Source organism: Ovis aries, chromosome 16, assembly GCF_016772045.2.
Source record: "Ovis aries strain OAR_USU_Benz2616 breed Rambouillet chromosome 16, ARS-UI_Ramb_v3.0, whole genome shotgun sequence".
NCBI classification, from domain to species: domain Eukaryota; kingdom Metazoa; phylum Chordata; class Mammalia; order Artiodactyla; family Bovidae; genus Ovis; species Ovis aries.
Window position 1 is genome coordinate 17,189,820 of NC_056069.1, and position 24,036 is coordinate 17,213,855.

Below are 24,036 nucleotides of genomic sequence, written 5' to 3' on the forward strand. Positions count from 1 at the left end.
CACACACACCCTGCTCTGAAATTGTATCACTAACCTTTACAATTTTGTTTACTTTGGCTGAGGATGTTGGAGGTGGGGGTGTCTCTGGACTGGGCTCAATTTCTTCATCTGGTACAAGGTCAGGGTTAAGTGAAAAAATGCTCTCCAGGTCAATCTGTTTTTAAAAATGCAGATATTTTCAGAGTGAATTTAGACAATCTTTCATTTTCAAATAAATTTATACATAAAGGATAAATGTTAAACAATTTCAGTCTAATTAATGATATTACCTTAAAAATTAAATTACCTAGAATTACAACCAACATATATTTATTTAAAAGAATCTCTCTTAAAGTAGTACTTTGTGGTCTGATTATATGTCTAATTACATGAGATATGCAGGAGGTATCTACCTTTCTTTGAGTGCAACTTTTTAATCACTTTGAAAGTTTTTCAAAGAATGATAGCAGATACATGCACTATATTAAACTATACAGTTTTCTGTTTTGTTTCATATTTGGAATCTTGATTTTAAGACTAGAAATAAAATTTAACCTAATGAACATACCTCTTTGCCTTTTGTATCTCCATTTTCTATCCACTCAACAGTTACACTTTCATTATCTTCATTTAAAGATGTTACCATTGCTTGATGTATTCGGCCTAAGTGGGAATAAAATATACACTTTTAAAATGCTACAAATTATGGTATCCCTAAACACTGTCAAAAATAATTTTATAATTTACAAGTTTAAAAGACTATGATACGAGGGATCTGCAAGATTCTTGGGACTGGGGAATGAACTTTGTCTATGGAACCATAAATGAATTTGCCACTTGTCAAGACCAAGAACTCAAGAAATTAGACTGAAAGTTTTATTTTCAGCATATGTGATAAATGGTTACACGTGGCATGGAATGCCTGAAATTTTATACTGTTACAACAGTTTGAATCATTAAAGTGTCCTTACTGTGAGCCAACAATGATCCTGAAGAACACATAACAAAAATTCATGAAGCAATTTTTAATTCTATATAGATACAAAATACTTTTAACTTAAATTTCACTATCATTCCCTGTACAATTGATCAAATTGTTTAGAAATTATTAGGAAAAGGATTCTGAGTCAAAAAAGTCTAGTTATTTTATATGTGGGCACATATAAAAATTAAGTGAATACATATAATCTTGTTAAAATTTCAAATATTGAAAATTTAAGTATATACTGTGAGCAGTATATTGGTGCTTTTTAAAAAACTAAAATATATATTGGAATCTTTCCACAACAGCATTATGGATCAATATTAATTTTAACAACTTCATAAGCATTCTATAAAAGAAAACATCATAATTTATTCTTTTACTAAGAAGAATTTAAACTGTTTCCAATTGTTTGCCATTAAAACATGTTACACTGAGTATAAGTAGATAGTATGAATGTTTTCATCCTAGATTTCTAAATTTCTAGAAGCAGACTGGGTTAAGGAAACTGAAATTTTGATAGTTATTTGAAAATTGGTCTCTATATTCCCACCAACAATGGGGCCTATTCTATATCCTCATCAACACTGAGCATTATCAATTTAAAATATTTTTACCAATATGATAGGTTAGACCTTTAACCTACTACTTTGTAAGCACACATACATCAAAGATTGGCTCATTTAAAATCTACACTGGTTCATTTAACATTACAAACATATCTTTGAAGTAGAGATTTCTTTCTTTAAAATGAAGATACTGAGGCTCACAGTCACACAGCTATTAGTTGGCACATATTTGAACCTCAGTCACATGCAAAAGCACTTGCTATTATCACTATGTTTCTCTACTCTCCTAAAACTAAGCTGACAAGGAAGATGACTGTGTGGCTTAAATTCCAAATACCCCTGGAAACATTTATAAACTGTAGCACAGATCCTCAACGCTCACTGTGTACCCAGAAACTCCTAGAGTTTTTTTTTTCTTTTTAAATAAAATGATGTTGGCCTGAGTTTTACCCAGATAGTATCATTTCTCACCAATTCCACTGCAATCACCTTGGTATAAGTCACCAAGGCCTTAATCTTGGATTACGGCAATTCTCTCCCAACTACTCTCTCTCTTCTACTGCCTATTCTTTCTAAACATTCCTGGTAAAAACCAAGTCAGACTATTCCTTTGCTCAAGACCTTCCAGTGGCTCCCATCTCACACAGAGTAAGAGCCAAAGTACTTCCAATGGCCTTAAATGTCCTGAAACAAAGCCCTATAGGATCTGACCCCTCCCCACCTCTGTGACCTCATTCATCCCTGACTACCGTAATTCTCCAGTTTTGCTGACTGATCTCTGTCTCACAGTTATTTTCCCTCCCCTCAAAAAGTTCTAAATGGGTCAAGAACTAAAATGTGAAGACAAAAGTAAAAGCAACTGAATAAATAGTGGTGTCATTTATTCAGATTAAGTGGACATTAGGAAAGCAAGTATTGGGAGTGGAGGGAAATGATGAACTGGAAAATACTGAGAGGATTCAAGGGAGAAGCTTTTTAGGGAAATTAGATAACACTCACTGAAATTTGATTTGGACAGAAATTAGGTAAATAACCAGTACTAATAGTATATGTCAGTTGGGTCCTCTGGGAAGCAGATGTTGAGATAGTTATGAGAACAAAAGGTTTACTGTAAAAGACAAAAGGAGAAGGAAACAGGACTGGTCATGGAAAACTTTCAGACTGTGATGCATTATCTGCAACCTATAAAAGAAAGGGGACATAAAGCAGGATTGAGCAAAGAAAGTCTCAGATCATGAGGCAGATCTGACAGTCTTGGCCAGCCCTTCAGGGAGCTCCAGAGCAAAGACTGACCATTAAAGGAGTCCCACAGAGGGCCAAAATGGAAATGCTCTAGTACTCACGCCATACCCAGTCACTAGACGGAGGTTTCCCAGGACGTAAAGGCCTCCAAACATGAAGGCCTCAGCTCAAAAGCTAAGGAGCCTTAAAGATATTAATAGTTGAGGCTATCAGCTAAATGTACTCCCTGAACCAGAAGAAGTTCCCCTAAGAGGAGCTACCACGGCTTCCATCAAGCCCCGAATTTATCACCATCTCTCTAACATGAGCAGGAGGCTGAGACCCAGCAGCCACTCTTCCCCCACCCATCACCTTTAGCAGCCTCCAACCATAATATCCACTAGTAGGGCCAAGAAGACTATTGCTATAAAGGTCATCATAACACATGGATAACAATTTCTTCAATAGGAAAGGACCCCAAAGAAGATGTATCTGAGCACTGAACTACCATAAGAAAAACATCCAGCAGGAAACGGAGAGGCTATGCTTGAGGTTGTTGAAGAGCAGTACAGATTGGGATCTCCAAGTAATTCCCAACAGAATTATCACACTAATGAGAATAGGGGAGAGCATGTGAATGCTTCAAAAGGCATCATTCTTTTTTGAGGGGTGCGGCGCTGGGTCTTGGCTGCTACATGGGCTTTTCTCTAGCTGTGGTAAGAGGAAGCTACTCTCTAGTTGTGGTCGCTTCTTGTTGAGGTGGCTTCTCTTGTTGAAGAGCATGGGCTCTAGGCATGCAGGCTCAATAGCTGCAGCTCCTGGGCTTAGTAGCCCCTTGGCATGTGGAATCTTCCTGTTCAGTTCAGCTCAGTTGTGTCTCTTTGCAACCAAATGGACTGCAGCATGCCAGGCTTCCCTGACCATCACCAACTCCTGGAGTTTACTCAAACTCATTCATGTCCATTGAGTCGGTGATGCCATCCTACCATCTCATCCTCTGTCATCCCCTTCTCCCACCTTCAATCTTTCCCAGCATCAGGGTCATTTCTAGTGAGTCAGTTCTTCGCATCAGGTGGCCAAAGTATTGGAGTTTCAGCTTCAGCATCAGTCCTTCCAATGAATATTCAGGACATTTCCTTTAGAGTGGACTGGTTGGATCTCCTTGCAGTCCAAGGGACTCTCAAGAGTCTTCTCCAACACCACAGTTCAAAAGCATCAATTCTTCAGCACTCAGCTTCTTTTAGTCCAGTTCTCACATCCATACATGACTACTGGAAAAACTAGAGCTCTGACTAGACAGACACTTGTTAGCAAAGTAATGTCTCTGCCTTTTAATAACTTTTCTTCCAAGTAGCAAGTGTCTTTTAATTTCATGGTGCCAGTCACCATCTGCAGTGATTTTGGAGCCCAAGAAAAAAAATCTCTTACTGTTTTCACTGTTTCCCCATCTATCTGCCATGAAGTGATGGGACCAGATGCCACGATTTTAGTTTTCTGAATGTTGAGCTTTAAGCCAACTTTTTCACTCCCCTTTTCATTTTCATCAAGAGGCTCTTTAAGTTCTTCTTCGCTTTCTGCCATAAGGGTGGTGTTATCTGCATATCTGAGGTAACTGATATTTCTCCTGGCAATCTTGATTCCAGCTTGTGCTTCATCCAGTCCAGCATTTCATATGATGCACTCTGCATTTAAGTTAAATAAGCAGGGTGACAATATACAGCCTTGACGTACTCCTTTCCCTATTTGGAACCAGTCTGTTGTTCCATGTCCACTTCTCACTGTTGCTTCTTGACCTGCATACAGATTTCTCAGGAGGAAGGTCAGATGGTCTGATATTCCCATCTCTTTCCCACAGTTTCTTGTGATCCACACAGTCAAAGGCTTTCACACAGTCAATAAAGCAGATATTTTTCTGGAACTCTCTTGCTTTTTCGATGATCCAACAGATATTGGCAATTTGATCTCTGGTTCCCCTGCCTTTTCTAAATCCAGCTTGAAAATATGGAAGTTCTCAGTTCCTGTACTGCTGAAGCCTGGCTTGGAGAATTTTGAGCATTATTTTACTAGTGTGTGAGATGACTGCAACTGGGTGGTAGCCTGAACATTCTTTGGCATTGTCTTTCTTTGGGATTGGAATGAAAACTGACCTGAAAATAGTCCTGCCGCCAACTGCTGAGTTTTCAAAATTTGCTGGCATGTTGAGTGCAGCACTTTAACAGCATTATCTTTTAAGATTTGAAAAAGCTCAGCTGGAATTCCATCATCTCCACTAGCTTTGCTTGTAGTGATACTTTCTAAGGCCCACTTGACTTCACATTCCAGGATGTCTGGCTCTAGGTGAGTGATCACTCCATTGTGATTATCTGGCTCGTGGAGTTTTTTTGTACAGTTCTTCTGTATATTCTTGCCACCTCTTCTTAATATCTTCTACTTCTGTTTAGGTCCATGCTGTTTCTGTCTTTTATTGTACTCATCTGCACGAAATGTTCCTTGGTATTTCTAATTTTCTTGAAGAGATCTCTAGTCTCTCCCATTCTATTGTTTTCCTCTATTTCTTTGCATTGATCACTTAGGAAGGCTTTCTTATCCCTTTTGCTATTCTTTGGAACTCTGTATTCAAATGGGTCTATCTTTCCTTTTCTCCTTTGCCTTTAGCTTCTCTTCTTTTCTCAGCTATTTGTAAGGCCTCCTTAGACAACCATTTTGCCTTTTTGCATTTCTTTTTTGGGGGGATGGTTTTGATCATGGCCTCACAATGTTACGAACCTCCATCCACAGTTCTTCAGGCACTCTATCTATCTATCAGATCTAATCCTTGAATCTATTTGTTACTTCCACTGTATAATCGTAAGGGATTTGATTTAGGTAATAACTAAATGGTCTAGCGGTCTTCTCTACTTTCTTCAATTTAAGTCTGAATTTTGCAATGAAGTTCATGATCTGAGCCACAGTCAGTTCCTGGTCTTGTTTTTGCTGACTGTATAGAAATTCTCGAGTCAAAAGCAGCTGATCCACCAGTTAAGACTAAACTCTAGATATTTAGTAGGGTAGAATTAAGAAAATGTTGGTTTATCTCTACCACAGTTCCGTTTACTCATCCAACAAGAAGCAATAAGAAATGAATAAAAAGACTGGATCTGAATGAACCAATGAAGTCTTGAGTGTTTGCTTTTTGTCAGTGGATTAGATAACTAGATATATCTGAAGCATCTATGCAGCATGGGGGGGCTTTATTACTATTACCAAATAATATCTTTGAAAAAAAATTTCTAAGACTGAATTCCCAAAATGCCTTTGAAGATATTTTTGTCTCTTTGATATAAGGCTCAGCTGAGATACTCAAATATTTTACTTTATTGTAGTAAAAATTTACGATTTCTTCCAAAGTTAAATGGTAATCACCTGTAAACAAAAGTGTTACATAATAAAAAGAGGGACAGATATATGAGATTTTTCAAAAGGAAAAAATCACGATTTAGTGATAAATAATGTGTAAGTATTATAGGAAAATTTGAGCCTGGATGACTGGGAAAATGATGCTACGAAGTGGTGGAACAATGATGTAATTTATCCTAAGTCTATGTTCTTAACAGTCATGCACTGCTGTTAATAATAAGACAACTACAGATACAGAATCACAAGCTCACAGACAAATCAAGATTAGAAAGACCTTTTCTAGAACCTGTGACAATCTTCCCATGTGGCCCTCCATGTGATCATCCCATTTCTCTGGTTTGAAAATATTCCTATACTCTATCCTAAATTGTCATTTGACTCTAATTCCCCATCAACTTGTAACTTTTAAGCTCACACTCACATCTACACTTTAACACATAATAGAGCAACACCTGTGCATGAGCCAGGTTAAGAATCAATACCTTTGAAACCTCACATCCCCCTACTCCACCCCCCACCCCAGTGAAACTCCTTCTTTCTCCCCCTTTCCCCTCCAACTCAAGTAACCAAAACTCTGATATCTGAGATAATCATACTGTGGCTTTTCTTTATAGTTTTTTCACTTACAAACGTAACACACACAACAACCTAAAGTTGGCCTATTTTTAAACTGTACATAAATGGACCCGACTTTTAAGGCTTTCTTTTGCATAACACTTTTCCCCAAGATTCACTTATGTCACTGTTCACTCAGTTCAGTTGCTCAGTTGTGTCTGACTCTCTGCGACCCCATGAACCGCAGCACACCAGGCCTCCCTTTATGTCCACTCATTTTCACTATATATGAATATGCCAAAATTTATTCTGTTGATGGACGTCTGTTTTTATGGTTCTACTGTTAGGACTGGTGCTGCAGGCATTCCTACATAGGTGTACTGAGAAAAATATACAAGTATTCTGAACATACAATGAGAAGAAATATAGAGTAGAAACATCTACAGCTTTTCCAGTTAGTGTTATGTTTCTTATAGTGGCTGTACCTGTAAAGATTTGTAATCCCACTACCAATTACTTCATATTCAAAATAATACTTAAAATATTTGTCAGATTTAATATATCACACTGTGGTTCTAATTTCTCTAACTTAATGAGCTTATGCCTATTTCGAGTTCATTGGCATTCAGGCCATTCATGTGTTTAAAAAAATTTTTTTTAAACTACTTCTCTACAGAAATTCGCTATATATTTCCTGGGTGATAATCTTCTGTTACATGGGTAACAAACACTTCCTCCAATGCTGTGGCTTATCTTTTCACTTTTTTAATGTGTCTTTTGATGAACTAGATGAGTTTTAATTTCAATGTAGTCAAAAAATATACATATATATTTCTCAATTATGGCTTTTTATGTCAAAAAATTCTTCCTGAGACTCAGGTCATTAAGAAAGTTTCTTATATTTTCTTCTAATGTTTTATAGGACTCACATGGAATTCTTTTCAATACTCTGTAATGATCAATATGGGAAAAGAATCTAAAGAGAATATGTATATATATAAAACAGATACACTTTGCAATAGAGCAGAAACAAATGCAACATTGTAAATCAACTACACCCTAATAAATTTTTTTTTTTTTTAAGTTTTACAAAGCCTTTTACATTCAAGGCTGTAATCCACTGTTATTTTGATTTTTGGGTATAGTAACACAATTTTCATTTTTTCCCCATGAAAAACAAATTTCTCCAGTGCTGGTTCCTGAAAAGCCCTTCCTTCTACTTATCTGCAAAACTACCCATCAAATTCCAAGCATCCACACAAGTCTATTTCTTTACTCCTGGATCAAAACTACATTGTCTTATAGCTTTGCAATAAATCTTGCTATCTGGTAAAGTAAGAGCTTATTTTACCAGATATTCTTATTGTTCTTCAAGTTTCTTTGGGTCTTCTTAAGACTTTTGCAGATCTGTATAAATTTTAGAATCAGTTTGTCAAGTTCCAAAGATAAATAAATTAGCAATAAAAACCCCACCTGTTAAGATTCTGATTAGAATTGCACTGAATATTTTGTTTTACATCATTTATCAAGCTTAATACTGGCCAGAAGTTTTGCCTTCTCATCCCAACCTTATTCTGGAATACTTTGTATAAAACAAGAATTATTTGAAACTTGAGTGTTTGGTGGATACTGGTTAAAGTCACTTTGGTTTAGGGTTTTATTTGTGAGAAGACTCAATTTCCTTAATATAAGATTGCTGTAGTTTTCTATTCTTGATTGTTTTGATAATTATATTTTTATGGTTCCACATTTGGGGCATACAGTAATGATAATCACTTTTTATTCCTATTTTTCTCAACTTTTTTCCTTGATAAATCATCTGAGATTTGTCAATTTTATCTTTCCCAAGAACAACACTTCTGTTTGCTGAGCCCCTTTATTATATGTTATTAAATACTTAATTATTGTTTTTAGTCCTTATTTATTACTTTCAACTTATTTTAGGTATTTTTTCTTAAATTCTTAAGGTGGATGTTTAGTTCATTCATCTTTATCATTTTTTTTCTTTATAGGCAAATAAAGCTACACATTTCTCTCCAAGAGCAGCTTTAGCAACATCTTAAAAATTTTCATAGGTAGTATTTTTGTTATTGTTCAAACTATTTTCTAGTTTTCTTTATGATCCTTTGACTCTCAGTAATCCTACTGTGAGATACATCACCAATCAGAACAGATAAAGCCACAAATAATTGGTCTGATTTAGCCAGTGCACAGTGGCTGAGTAGTACCCTTGTATTTCTACCTTAATTAGACTGGACTGCCTCCCTTGGAGGAAAATTTCCTTTAAATCTAGCTCTGGGGAGCAAATCACCAGGAATTTTTTTTTTTTTATCAGCATCTTTAAAGAGGAATCACAAATCTTTGTCTTCAAACAGTGAACCTGACTCTGATTCTTTTTTTTTGGTCCCCCACCATCCTTCAGAATCAAACTTTAGCTACCTACCCTTGCCTGAAATCCCACAGACAGGCTTTATGTAGTCCATGGGGTCACAAGAGCTGGATACAACTTAGCGACTAAACCACCACCACCAGCACCACCTGCTCAGCCTTACTCATCCCTTAGTATTTCTGCCATGGTGATACCTTGTTCTTGAGCTCAGCTATGTCTTTTTAAAGGTTTTCTCATATCTGCGGTATATGGATGCAAGTACATGAATTTTATTCTACTATTTTGACCAGAAGTGTCAATCCATCTTTAAGTCGTATTTCATATTCACAGAAAATGAAAGTTAGATTTGAAACCTATTAAGTTCACACTATAATATTAAAATCAATACTATTACATAAATTAATAACTCTTACAGTTTCAAAACACTACTTTTAAAACTTGATAATCTAGAGACAGATTTTAAAGTTTTCAGCATTACTTCAACCTACCTATAAAGACAAATTACAGTTAGAAAATGTCATGTTGACAGAGAAGTAAAAAAATAGTTGCAAAGTTCTGACAAAAACAGGGAAATCCTGCAAATGTCTTTCTAATCATTTTCCCATGAAAGCACCTCTTGGTTTTTAATACCCAAACTTCAAAAAATTATTTCTCAATCTAAGATATTTTGGCCAGTGTTTAAATAGGAAAAGAATTATATCTGTACATGCCAAAACTCAATTTGCATTTTAAACAAGAATGTGCAAAGAAATGTTCTGAGTTACATTCCAAATATAACTGATAGATGGTCACAATCACAATAAAAAAGCACACCAAGTATCAAAGTGATACAAAACACAAGCATGATACTCGGTGTCAGCTACTTTCTGACACAGTGTGCTTGTCCTAAATGTATTTCCACAGCCTTTTATATTTATTTAGTCCTTGTTTGGCCCAGTGCTGAATGAGGTCCCAAACATTTAAGAAAATATTGAAAGGAAATAGTAAGGACAGGGAAACAGCAATTATAATGGAAGAAAAGATTTTATTGTGTATGTAATAGATTTGGGTCGCAAAGAGTCGGACACGACTGAGCAACTGAACTGAACTGAATGGATTTGGTACCCTTATTTATTGTTTGTTAAATGTTTATATGCAGGTGGATTTATAATGTCAGTTACTTTTTTTTTTAAAATGGCACTGCGTGGCAAATGGAATCTTAGTTTCTGCAATCAGGGACAGAACCCGCGTCCCCTGCATTGAAGTGCAGAGACTTAACCACTGGGCCACGAGGAAGTCCTAGTTTGAGTTGATGATTAACACTACACTTTTTTCCTATTTATAATAAAGGCAAATAGATTCCCAAGCAGCATTTTCTATACAAAACATCTGACTTTCAGAAACAGATTACTGACCTCAGGAGATAAATGTATTGTTTAAAAACAGATCTTCTTGGTTTCTACTATTGAGAACTAACAGATTTTTAAATATAATTAAACCACATAAGAACTATCATAACTATAAGAAGGAAAAAACAGTCCATATTTTTAACCCCAAAAATGACAATTTCATATGGTTAAACCTAAGAGAAATATAAATTTCACCCCAAATATAGATGTCAGAATAATTTATAAAATAATATTTACTAAGTCAAGTAATGTAAATATAGAAAATATTTTGAATTAGCAATTTTTATTTCAAAGTTTTATGTTTAGCTCCTTTTAAGAAATATCTTTACATCATTTTAAGCCTCAACTTTCAGCTCTCAATTTTCAAAAATCTGTTAGTAAATATGAAGACAAATAATTTTTAAAAAAAGAAAAAAATCTGCAAATGAACAGAAGAACACCTGAATTCAAGCCACCTTTGACCCAGTGATGAAAAAATAACATATGAATTCTACATTTCAGGATTTTCTAACCTTTAAAATTAAGATGGTTACTTAAGGTTGCTATTAGTGTTATTTAATTTGCCATAAAACCTCATATATTTGTCAAAAACAAGTTTTACATGTTGACAATTGCCTTTTGGTCTTTGAAAACAGGATCCTATTATATGTAGTTCACAGCTGAATTCACAGCAGCTGTGAGGCTAAGAAATACCAGCAACCAATTAGGCTGGCATAAACCTTGTCTAGCATATAAAGTATAATTTAGTTGCAAATGCAGAAGGCAAGAGCTAAAATAAAACATCCAAGAATACTAATAAAAAATCATTACAAGCATGTAAATGTCTGAATATTTAAAATGCTAACAAATACATATATATTAAATAATACAGTGGTAGAACGTAAGGAAAATTATGAAAAAGCAATAATTCAAGCCCATGCTTTAAAAATAAAAAGTTGCAGCTGTTTTTGACATACCTAGGATTAAAAACTCCATGCTTTTTTTTCTATTTCTAATTACAGAGTTTAATTACATGAGTATACATGCAACAAGTCTTTCAAGCAAACATCACTTTTATCAGTCCATTTTGAGCTGTTTATGGGAAATTTCCTCTTCATATTTCTAAAGTAGTAAGATGCAAATAAACATTTCAAAACTGAAACATGAAAGAATAACACAACTAAATGATTAGTAAAAATAAAACTTGCACGGTGATGGTTTACAATGGCAACTGACAAACCCTTAAAAGTTAGTATCTATGTTTGTTTAAAGTTTGATAAATTTAAAAACATGACAAAAATCAATGCTTTATAAATATCATCAGTTAAAAATATTTTTAAAACATTTTACACAAATTTTAGATAAACTAGTAGTCACTGATCATTCATGTGAAAATGAAAGGAAAACAAATCTAGCTTATATGCTAATAATTTTAAATAAATAGTTCTCCAGTATATCTATTCTTGGTAAAACATCTAGTAACCTCCTCAGTTTTCAATAGAACACCACTGCATAATTTGAAAGGCTCTTTTTTTTACACTGACTTTTCAAAAAATGGTAATAGAAACTATTTCTACTCTCTGCAAGCAGGGACTACAGTATAAATATCCATACCAGGAAAAACAAAAAATTAAATATTGCTCTGAATCATAAAATCACACATTCATAACAAGTGCTGGGCATAATATTGTTTCCAAATGATGAGTAAAATGCATATGCTTACTCAATTCAAAGTAGCTGGTAAATAAATATTTGAAAGAAGCACTTTCTTCCAAGTCAGTTCCTACCAGAAGAGAATCCTGATAAATTTTCTTAAAACACATTAAATTCAAAACATTTGAAGCCTCATATCATGTGATTAAAATCTGTCTTAAATAGGTTTCTTATTATTTCTAAATTTTGTACAAAATATTGATTCCAGTAAAAGAAATCACCTGTATGCTTAGCTAAAAGAACCAGTGCCAGTGTAGAATGCAAATCTGAGTGCATCTTTTCAAGTAGAATCATAGCAAAACATATTATGTTAATTAACTTTTGTTATCTAAGGAGGTTTGTTTTAAAGCTGTCTTTTAAAACATACAATTCCTTTCTTCAACTTATTAAAAGGATGCTCCTTCAGGAACATGATGATATTTCAGTGGGAAAAAACTGGGAAAAATGGAGATTTCCAAAGTGCTGCTTTAAAATAGAAAGACTAGATTTGACAATCAAAGGATGTTACTATGAGCACTATTTAGAAAAATGTTAAATGCAAATATCCATACATTATGTTTTATCTTGCCAGCTACTGCAAAGCTATTGATAAATTATTTATATTCTCTCCAACAGTACATGTCAATCTATTCCTAGATGCCACCAGCCAATAAATGAGGACAGAAAAAAAAAAACCTGGTGATTTTTCAGGGATCATTATAGCAGATCCAGTAGAAGTCAAACTCCCAAACTCTGATATGTAGGTTTCGTCAGCTAATCTAAGCAGTGATGAAAAGAATCCTTAATGAGGACTATGTAAGCATCACACCTTCTTCAACAGCTTTGGGGGAACAAGGAGCCATTAGAGAAGGGCACAAACAAAGCCTCAGCTGATGCTGCTAACAGTGCTGTTGCTGTTTAGTGAGTCCCTGGGGAATGTGACTTTGCCAAACAGAGAGACCTTTCTGTTGTGGTTTATCACATTTAAGATGTTACTGTTTATAACTAAATTCAAAAGTTCTAGCATTTATTTCCTTTTTTAGGCTTTAAACACAAAGCTGGAATTCTGACACAATTTTAAACACAAAATTGTGTTTACCCAACAAAATTTGTGTTACCCAAAGCCACTTTTTGAAAGCCACATTTTGAAATTTGTGTTTCAAAGCCACTTTGAAAAGTGGGAATGGTACAGCTAAAAATTTTCATAAAGAAAATACAACTTAAAAATGGGACAAACCTCATTTATATTGTAAACAAACTACAAAACTTGCACATCTTACCTTATCTGTCCATTGTTTTTGAAAAGGCATGTGAAAATTCAACACTGCTCAGTTTCTCTGGGCTGATGGGTAACTTCAAATCTTGTTGGGTTTTTATGGAAATGCTTGAAACACACTGCACACTAACAATTTGGGTAAAATTATCATTTAGAAGAGCCCACTGTGCAGATGTTTAGGAAATTTCCATCCATTTTTATCCATAAGGATAATAATAAAAATGTCACAAAGGGTCCATGATCCCATTAAATAGTATTAAATCACTGCTGTTTTCTAACATTACGCTGCATATTTGGGGTTGGGGGGAAGAGAGGGTTAAAAAAGTGTCCAAAACCATTAATAAAGAAAACATAAAAACTGAACTTGGAAAACTGCATTAAATAAAGGCATAGAGTATATTAACTAATGTTGAATAACTAAATAAATCTCAATACATTTTAATTAAATGTCATTCGCATGGGTGACAGAATATCCAAAATACATCATTCTTCATTTGTTTATAACAATAAAAGATTTGTGAAGTTTTAAAAGTGGCAGTGTTAAAATAACATGTTGCATAGTTCAAAATTTTTTAGGATATGTGCTCCCGAAGCAAGCACTAATCCAAAGCTGTGAAGAACTACTTTCACAGATATCTGCTGCATATATTGAGCAGTGCTACCTAATTGCTCCCTGGCTTAAATTCCAATTTACTCAAAAGGGAATTCCATGCCAATATAGCTACATCAGTCTGTGAACTTTTTGTATCTACATATACACATCATCTTCTCTCATGCTTAACTACATTCTAACAAGAGCTAGGGATTTCTGGGATGTTTTTCAACAGTTTTCAACAGCAGTAACCCAGGCAATGTAGATTTGTACATGTATTTATTAACAGATTTAAACATAACTAAGAAAGCTGCTGAAAACATTACAAAATGTTTGACCATCCCTATAGTTTTCACCTACACTCCTAGCTTTCATTAGGGAATTTAAGGTCTGAATTCAGGTGATGGAGTGCAATAAGTGCTTTGCAGATGTGCTAACGTGAACACCAACCGGACTCAAGCAGACTGGTAACTTTACAATCTTTAAAAAAACAAAACAAAAAAACACCTGTCACCCTGCCAAAAACCCCAAAGCAAAAATACCACCAAACCTCTCACAGATAAAAAGAGGCTAAACAATCTGAATATTCCACTAGGAGGCAAATCTTACATGATTCTTATAACACTTAGAAGAGAAACTCGCTACTGGCTCTAGAAACAGCAATACACGCTAACCCTAGAAGAGAACGTGGGAAATACCTATCCACGACAAATAACGGTATCTAACTTAAACATTAAAAACTGCTACAGATATAATAGAAAGCTTAATTGAAAATGCCAAGCCTTTATTAAATTACTCATCACTGAAAATGAACCAGTTTAATTTTAAAAGTCACATTCTTGACCACTATACAAAAAAGTGTTCCTTGGTGCAACCCTGTCTTGCTGTGGTTTTAAACAGTGGTCCAGACTCAGAATGTCGCCCATAGATCCTCTGCTATGGACTGAATTGTGGTCCTCATGCCCCACCTTCAAATTCACATGCTGAAGTTCTAAATCCCAGTGAGATGGTATTTGGAGATGGTGTCTTTGGAAGGTAATTAAGGTTAGATGAGGTCCGAGGGCAGGGTCCTCATATTAGGAGGACGTGTGGTTTTGCAAAGGGTTAAATGGAGATGTTCCCTCGCCACCATATGAGGACACAGTGAAAAGACGGCCACCGGCAAGACAGAAAGAAGACGCTTACCAGGAATCCAATCGGCCAGCACCTTAATCTTGGCTGGATTTTCCAGCTTCAGGGAGTTTGAGAAATAAAAATCCAAAGAATAAAGTCCTAAAAGTCAAGTTAAGAAGGTATTTCAATGATGAGAGACTGAGTCAACTGTGTCAAATGCTGTTAACAGATCAAGTAAAATAAAAGCAATGCCTGAATGTGAAAGTGGGATTAAGAGTCACCATTTTTTCAGATGAGAAAAATAACAGTCCAATATGTTGATGGAAATAACTCAGTGCAAAAGAAAATAATGATGATATAGCACAAAGAACTGATGAAGTAGTAATTTTGGGCAAGTAAATGGAGATAGGATCTAGCGCACAAGCGTAGGAAAGAGTTTATCCATGGCAAAGGAAGGAAGGAAGATTTACAGGTGCAAGTCCCGGTACTTGGACAGATGGTAGGTTTGTAAAAGTTCTTTCCTGATTGCTTGAATTTCTCAGTGCTGAAATAGCAAGCGAGGTCATCTGTTCAGAGTGTGGGTAAATAAATAAACACTAACGGTTTTATGACAAATCAGCTAGGAAAGAATGAATGGACTAGAGATATGATTGCTTATTCAAAGGGAATCATGAATTTAAATTGTGACCAGTTAGCATAATTATGATTTTTTTCCCCTCCAGTCATTTTCAAACAATCTAGAAAGGGAAGGAGGTTTCAAGCATAAATAAGGGAATGATTTGAGGTTCTGCTAATCAAAAGAGAGGACAAGGGGGTTTAAGTTACACATATAAGGGAGTGTTCGTAAGAAAGTTAAGTGAGGACATGAAGGAAAGATAGGAACAATAAAAAAAGTAGTAGGATTATACATGTTGGCAGGGTCAAAAGATTAGTTGAGTCAGGATACAAGAGGGAATATGCTGGAAAGACAGAAAGGTGACTGAAAACTGGGATGCTTGAAACTGAGATTATGGAGATGGCAGGAACGTGATGAGCTAAGGCAAAGGGCAAGATCACTAGAAGGAAGAGAGGGGAACCGAAGAGATGGGAGGGAACGGGGAAACAAGCTCAAAGAACCAAGAGGAGAGGGTACTAGAAAGATCATCTATATATGAATGATGCAATTACCAAATACTATGATAGGAAGAGCACAGGAGAGAGTGACAGGAGCAAAAATCTTCAAGGAATTAGGGAAGTTGGCAATGTCTGAAGTTTCTATCTCAGAAAACCAGGTATATGGTGCTTCCATCAACCAATTTAGTGAAGTATTAGTCACTCAGTCATGTCCAACTCTTTGTGACCCCAGACTGTAGCCCACCAGGCTCCTCTTGTCCATGGAATTCTTCAGGCAAGAATACTGGAGTGGGTTACCATTGCCTTCTCCAGGGGAATCTTCCTGACCCAGGCATTGAACCTGGGCCTCCCTCATTGCAGACAGAGTCTTTACCGTCTGAACCACCAAGGAAGCTACCAGGAATCTGGAGATAAAGGCAATGGATTCCATTTCTGACCAATTTAATTAGAAATATCAGAGGAAATCCATATGGTAATATTTGGAAGTTGGATCTGAAACTAAAGATTAGGTTTATGGGGGCATCTTTTTATGTTTTTATTTAAAGAATTTAAATATATTATGAAAATGTTATTGTTCAGTTGCTAAATCATGTCCAACTCTTTGTGACTCCATGGACCGTAGCCCGCCAGGCTCTTCTGTCCATGGAATTCTTCAGGCAAGAGTACTGGAGTGGGTAGCCATTTCCTTATCCAGTGGATCATGGCAGATCAGGAAGCCATCTCTCCTGCACTGGCAGGTGGATTCTTTACCACTGAGTCACCAGGGAAGCCATTATGAAAATTACATACGGACACCATTCATTCAGTTCCATTAATTCTACCAAATAGCCAATTCTATTGTCATTCCTCCCACCACCAATTTTGAAGCAAATCCCAGATATCATACCAATTTATCTGTATTTACTTCAGTATGTATAGAGATATAATTTATGGAGTTTTCACATTCTCTTTTTAAAAGGAAATTCCTTCTTATGAATTTATTTTTCTCTCTTCCTAGATGATTTAGTACAACTAGAAGGGTTTTAAATAATTCGAACTACATGCCATTGATCTGTTTAAAAACAATATTAAGGATATGACCATGAAAGAAACCAAACCAAAATAAATCACCTTTACCACAGTTCAAGTTTAAACTCGACTTCCCACATCTCTCTATGCTTGATTTTGTGCTTACTACTGCTGCTGCTGCTAAGTCGCTTCAGTCGTGTCCGACTCTGTGCGACCCCAGAGACGGCAGCCCATCAGGCTCCCCCGTCCCTGGGATTCTCCAGGCAAGAACGCTGGCGTGGGCTGCCATTGCGTTCTCCAGTGCATGAAACTGAAGTCAAAGTGAAGTTGCTCAGTCGTGTCTGACTCCTAGCAACCCCATGGACTGCAGCCTACCAGGCTCCTCCGTCCATGGGATTTGCCAGGCAAGAGCACTGGAGTGGGTTTGTGCTTACTAAGGTTCCTCTAAACCCTAGATATATTATATCACATATGCATATCTACACATATTACAGGAATCTTTCAACTCTGGTAACAAGGACAGCTGACTTCACAATTAGGATTCCAATATATCACAAAACCATCCCATATCAAAAAAACTGCAGTGTATTTGCTGATAATGCTAAATTAATCTGCTCTCTGTTAAAAGATCAAGAATGAATGTTAGGATCAAAGAAGAACATATGTAAATATTCTAGGCGATACAGGGCAAGAAAAGGACTGCAGAAGTAAAAGTACCTATAAGTGGATCACATTTTGAATTAGGCAATGGCTTCTTAGATATACCAAAAACCAGAGCAACAAAAGACAGACAGACTGGACTTCACCAAAATTCAAAACTGTTGTGCTTCAAAGGATACTAATCAAGAAAGAGAAAAGACATGCAATGGGTGAAAATATCTGCGAAGCACATATGTGGGAAGAAAACACTATCTAGAATATTTACACAACTTTTACAACTCAACAATAAAGAGATAAAAAACCTAATTTTTTAGGTGGGCAAAGAATTTGAAGAGATTTCTCCAAAGAAGATACACAAGTTTTGGCAAGGGTGTGGAGAAACTGGAACCCTCAAATATTGGTTTGAGTGTAAAACAGAAAATATGGAAAATAGCATGGCAGTTCCTCTAAAAGTTAAACATTAGTTACCCCATGATTCAGCAATTCCACTCATGGGTATAAATATATATACCCCAAAAAGCTAAAAATATTATGTCCACACAGTAAATAAGCATTTCAAATATCAATTGATGATTGAATAAATAAAATGAATTATTATTCAGACACAGATAAGAATAAAGTGACAAAACATGCTATAACATGGATAAACTCTGAGCATGGATTATGCTAAGTGAAAGACATCAGACATTAAAGGTTACATACTGAACGATTCCACCTTTATGTAGGCGCTTCCCTGGTGGCTCAGATGGTAAATAATCTCCCTGCAATGCAGGAGACCCAGGTTCGATCCGTGGGTCAGGAAGATACACTGGAGAAAGCAATGGCTACCCACTCCAATATTATTGCCTGGAGAATTCCATGAACAAGAGGAGCCTGGCAGGCTATGGTCCATAGGGTCACAGAGGCAGACATGACTAACAGTTTTACTTTTGGGGGCTACCCTGGGAGAGACCCAGGTTCAATCCCCTGGAAAGTGGTTCCCTAATCCAGTATTCTTGCCTGGAGAATTCCAGGGACAGAGAATACTGGTGGGCTACAGTCCATGGGGTTGCAAAGAGTTGGACACAACTAAGCGACTAACACTAACACACCTATATGTAATGTCCAGAACAGGCAAATCCATGAAGACAGAAAGCTGATTAACAGATGTTGGGGGCTGAAGTGAAGGAGAATGCAGTGACAACTAATGGACTACAAAAGGGTATAGGTTTCGTTTCTGGAGTGATGCAAATGTTCTGAAATCAGACAGTGGTTAACAGTCACACAACTTTGGAATATACTTAAAATCACTGAACTGTACACTTTTAAATGGCAAATTTTCCTCCTTCACCTGGAATTTTACTTTTTTTCCTTTTATTTACAGAGATACAATTGACATATACCATTGTATTAGTTTCAGGTATACAACATAATGATCTGTATCTACTGTGATATGATCACCACAATAAGTTGACATCCATCACCACACACAGCTACAATTTTTTTTCTGGTGATGAGAATAGTCTTAGCAATTTTCAAATACAGAATAAAATTTTAACTAGTCACCATATTGCATATTATATCCTATAATTTACTTATTTAATAATTGGAAGTTTGTACCTTTTGATCCCCTTCTCCCATTTTCCTAACCCTCAAACCCCTCCACCTCCCACTTTAAACAACTATCAATCTATTTCAGGCACATGAGTTAAATTTTTGTTTTGAGATTTCACATATAGGTGAGATCATATGGTATTTGTCTTTCTCTTTCTTACTTCACTTCACAACGCCCTCAAAGACTATCCAAGCTGTTGCAAAAGTTAAGATTTCACTTCTTTTTACAACTGAATATTCCATTGCATATATGAAGACACACACACCGCCCCCCCCTTGTATCTTCTTTATCCACCCATCAAGTCAAATTCATGCATTAGCTATAATAAATAATGTTGCAGTGAACATGGAAAATGAAGATATTTTTCCAAGACAGAACTTTGTTTCCACTAAACACCCAGAAATAGAATTGCTGGATTATATGGTAGTTTCACTTTTAATTTTTTGAGGGACCTCCGTGATGTTTTTCATAGTGGCCACACCGATTCTGTTGTTGTTCAGTTGCTCAGTTGTGTCTGACTCCTTGTGATACCGTGGATTGCGGCACGTCAGACTTCCCTGTCCTTTACCAACTCCTGGAGATTGCTGAAACTCATGTCGATCATGTCAGTGATGCCATCCAACCTCTTGTCCTCTGTCAGCCCCTTCTCCTGCCTTTAATCTTTCCCAGCATCAGGGTCTTTTCCAATGAGTCGGCTCTTCGCGTCAGGTGGCCAAAGCATTGGAGCTTCAGTTTCAGCATCCGTCCTTCCAATGAATATTCAGGACTGATTTCCTGTAGGACTGGTTTGCTCTCCCTGCAGTCCAGGGGACTCTCAAGAGTCTTCTCCAACACCACAGATCAAAAGCAACAATTCTTCGGCATTCAGCCTTCTTTGTGGTTCAACTCTCACATCTATACATGAGCATGGAAAAACCATAGCTTGGACTAGATGGACCTTTGTCTGCAAAGTAATGTTTCTGCTTTTCAAGATGCTGTCTATAGATCTGTCATAGCTTTTTTTCCAAGGAGCAAGCATCTCTTAATTTCACGGCAGCAGTCACCACCTGCAGTGATTCTGAAGCCCAAGAAAATAACGTCTCTCACTGTTTCCATTGTTTCCTCATCTATTTGCCAAGAAGTGATGGGACCAGATGCCATGATCAAGTTTTTTGAATGTTGAGTTTTAAGCCAGCCTTTTCACTCTCCTCTTTCACCATCATTAAGAGGCTCTTTAGTTCCTCTTTGCTTTCTGCCATAAGAGTAGTATTATCTGCATATCTGAGGTTATTGATATTTCTCCTGGCAATCTTGATTCTAGCTCGTTTCATCCAGCTCAGCATTTTGCATGATGTACTCTGCATATACGTTAAATAAGAAGGGTGACACTATACAGCTATGATGTACTAACCAGTCCGTTGTTCCATGTCCTATTCTAACTGCTGCTTCTGGACCTGCATACAGGATTCTCAGGAGGCAGGTAAGGTGGTCTAGTATACCCATCTCTATAAGAATCTTCCAGTTTGTTGTGATCCACACAGTTAAAGGCTGTAGTATAGTCAATGAAGGAGATGTTTTACTGGAATTCTCTTGCTTTTTCTATGATACAACAGATGTTGGCAATTTGATCTCTGGTTCCTCTGCCTTTTCTAAATCCAGCTTGAACTTCTGGGAGTTCTTGGTTCACGTACTGTTGAAGACTAGCTTAGAGAATTTTGAGCCTTACTTTGCGCTAGCATGCAAAATGAGTGCAACTGTGCGATACTTTGAACATTCTTTGGCACTGCCCTTCTTTGGGATCGGAATGAAAACAGACCTTTTTCCAGTCCTGTGCCCACTGCTGAGTTTTCCAAATTTGCAGGCATACTGAATGCAGCACTTTAACAGCATCATTTTTAAGGATTTGAAATAGCAAGTCTGGGCCAGTCTCTTGTGGAGTCACTGCTCCTCTCTCCTGGGTCATGGTGCGCACAAGGTTTTGCTGTGCCCTTCAAGAGTCTATTTCCCCAGGCCTATGGAAGTTCTGTAATCAGATCCCACTGGCCTTCAAAGTCAAATTCCCTGTGGGTTCTTGGTCCCTTTGCAGGATCCCCAGGTTGGGAAATCTGTTGTGGGCCCTAGAACTTTTGCAATAATGTGAGAACTTCTTTGGTATAATTATCATCCAGTTTGTGGGTCGTCTGCTCGACGCCTTTATAGTGGAACTAATGGCGACCTCCTCCAAGAGGACTTCACGCCACAGGCCATGCCACCCAGGTCTGTTGCAGCCAGAGCCCCTGTCCCCGCAGCAGGTCCCTGCTGACTGGTGCCTCCGCAGGAGACACTCAGACACTCAAAGGCAGGTCTGGTTCAGTATCCTGTGGAGGTCACTGCTCCTTTCCCTGGGTCCTGATGAGCACAAGGTTTTGTTTGCACCCTCCAAGCGTCTCTGGTGGGTCTGAGATTTGACTTTAAACACAATTCCCAGAGTCAATTTTATAACATTTTAATTACCTCAAAAGGATACCTCAAAACAGTATCCTTTTATGCATTCCTCCAATAATCACTAATAATCATAAGCAATCACTAGTCTTTTTGTCTCTACAGAGATTAAGTTAATTGATTCTGGTCTAAAATAATTAGATAATTTACTTAAGTGAGTTAATCAAGTACAAACTGATAGAAATATAGGCAAATAATTCATTAGTATAATCTACTTAACTGTGCTCAGAGTTTGAAACATCCCAATCAATTATTTAGTAAGGCTGTTCAAGTTTATTAGGTTAAAAACAATAATGTCCATTTTTCAAAATTTTTTATTAAAAAAATCACTTTCTGCTCATAATCAGACACAATACACGAAATCTTGTTTTTTTATACTGGCTTTCACAACACAAGAACTTGAGTGTTTTTCATTATATGTCCAGATCTCATAAACACTACCTGTTACCTTCTATGGGCCATTTAACTTCAGAAAAAAAATTCTCTAGGCCCAGTATGAATTCCATGATCCAAGCTAGCAAAGCTCAAAAATGTATTTTTGTATTCTGTATGGACAGGGGTATGAGGAAACTTCAGGCACTCTTGCAGAGAAGAAGGTAAATTCACAAACTCTTTATGAAAGCAAACTGGCAAGATCTATCAACTTTTAAAATGTCCAATTTTCTGACCCAGAGATCATCCATCTTTTAGGACTTTATCTTACAGATATAATCATGCATGTAAAAAATGATGTTTAAGTTCAAGGTTATTCAGTATAGTCCTAGCTGTACAATAGCTACAGAATGGGCATAGCCTTTAGTGGCATATTAAATCACTAATAAAATACAGCTATGGAAAAGAATAAGTGTTAGGTAAGTCAGAGGAAGACAAATATCATATGCTATTGCTTATAGGAATCTAAAAAAAACTGATACAAATGAACTTATTTACAAAAAAGAAACAGACTCAGACAAGGAACTTATGGTTACCATGGAGGAAAGGGGGGACAGTGCAGAATGGGAGTCTGGGATTGACATGTGCACACTGCTATATTTAAAATAGATAACCAACAATGACCTACTGGATAGCACAGGGAACTCTGCTTATTTAATATTCTGTAATAATCTAATTCTGAAGGAGATCAGCCCTGGGATTTCTTTGGAAGGAAGGATGCTAAAGCTGAAACTCCAGTACTTTGGCCACCTCATGCGAAGAGTTGACTCATTGGAAAAGACTCTGATGCTGGGAGGGACTGGAAGCAGGAAGAGAAGGGGACAACAGAGGATGAGATGGCTGGATGGCATCACCGACTTGATGGATGTGAGTCTGAGTGAACTCCTGGAGTTGGTGATGGACAAGGAGGCCTGGCGTGCTGCGATTCATGGGGTCGCAAAGAGTCGGACACGACTGAGGGACTGAACTGAACTGAATAATCTAAATGGAGAAAGAATTTGAAAAAGAATAATACACTTGAAACTAACACAACTATACTCCAATATAAAATAAAAATTAAAAAAGAAAAATAATTGTTATTTACATACTCAAAGGTTATTAAATGAAAATAAAATCACGAAGCAAGGATTCCCTGGTGGTCCAATGGGTAAAGATCCACTCACCAATGCAGGGGACAAAGGTCCAATTCCTGCTCCAGGAAGATCCCACATGCTGCGAGGCAACTAAGCCCATGTGCCATAATTACTGAACCAGCGCTCTGGAGCCCAAGAGCCACAACCATCAAATCCACTGGCTGCAACTACTTAAGCCCACTTTCCCTAGAGCCTGTGCTCTGCAAGAGAAGCCACTGCAATGAGAAGCCTAAGCACTGCAACTTGCCCCAACTAGAGGAAGGCCCGTGCAGCAGTGAAGGCCCAGCACAACCAAAATTAAGTAAATAAATTTTTAAAAAAGTAATGACATCTGGGGCTTCACTAGCGGTCCAATGGATAAGACTCCAAACTCCCAATGCAGGGGACCGAGGTTTGATCCCTGCTCGGGGAACTAAGATCCCACATATCACAACTAAGCCTGTGTGCTGTTGAGTCTCTGTACTGTGTCTAGATAAGCCCTCTCACCCCACCTAGAGAAGCCTTC

At 36.9% G+C, this 24,036-nt stretch overlaps 1 protein-coding gene across 8 annotated transcripts in view; it reads right to left on the reverse strand.

Annotated features, from left to right (window-relative positions):
- Positions 1 to 24,036, reverse strand: part of KIF2A (kinesin family member 2A) — a 71,771-nt gene that overhangs the window by 32,354 nt on the left and 15,381 nt on the right. For all 8 annotated transcript variants that reach the window (XM_015101286.3, XM_015101283.3, XM_060400406.1 and 5 more), the window contains exons 2-3: positions 548 to 642; positions 35 to 154 (exon numbers count right to left, since the gene is read on the reverse strand). In XM_015101286.3, the coding sequence (XP_014956772.1) occupies positions 35 to 154; positions 548 to 642 (215 nt within the window). The remainder of the gene's footprint in view (positions 1 to 34; positions 155 to 547; positions 643 to 24,036) is intronic.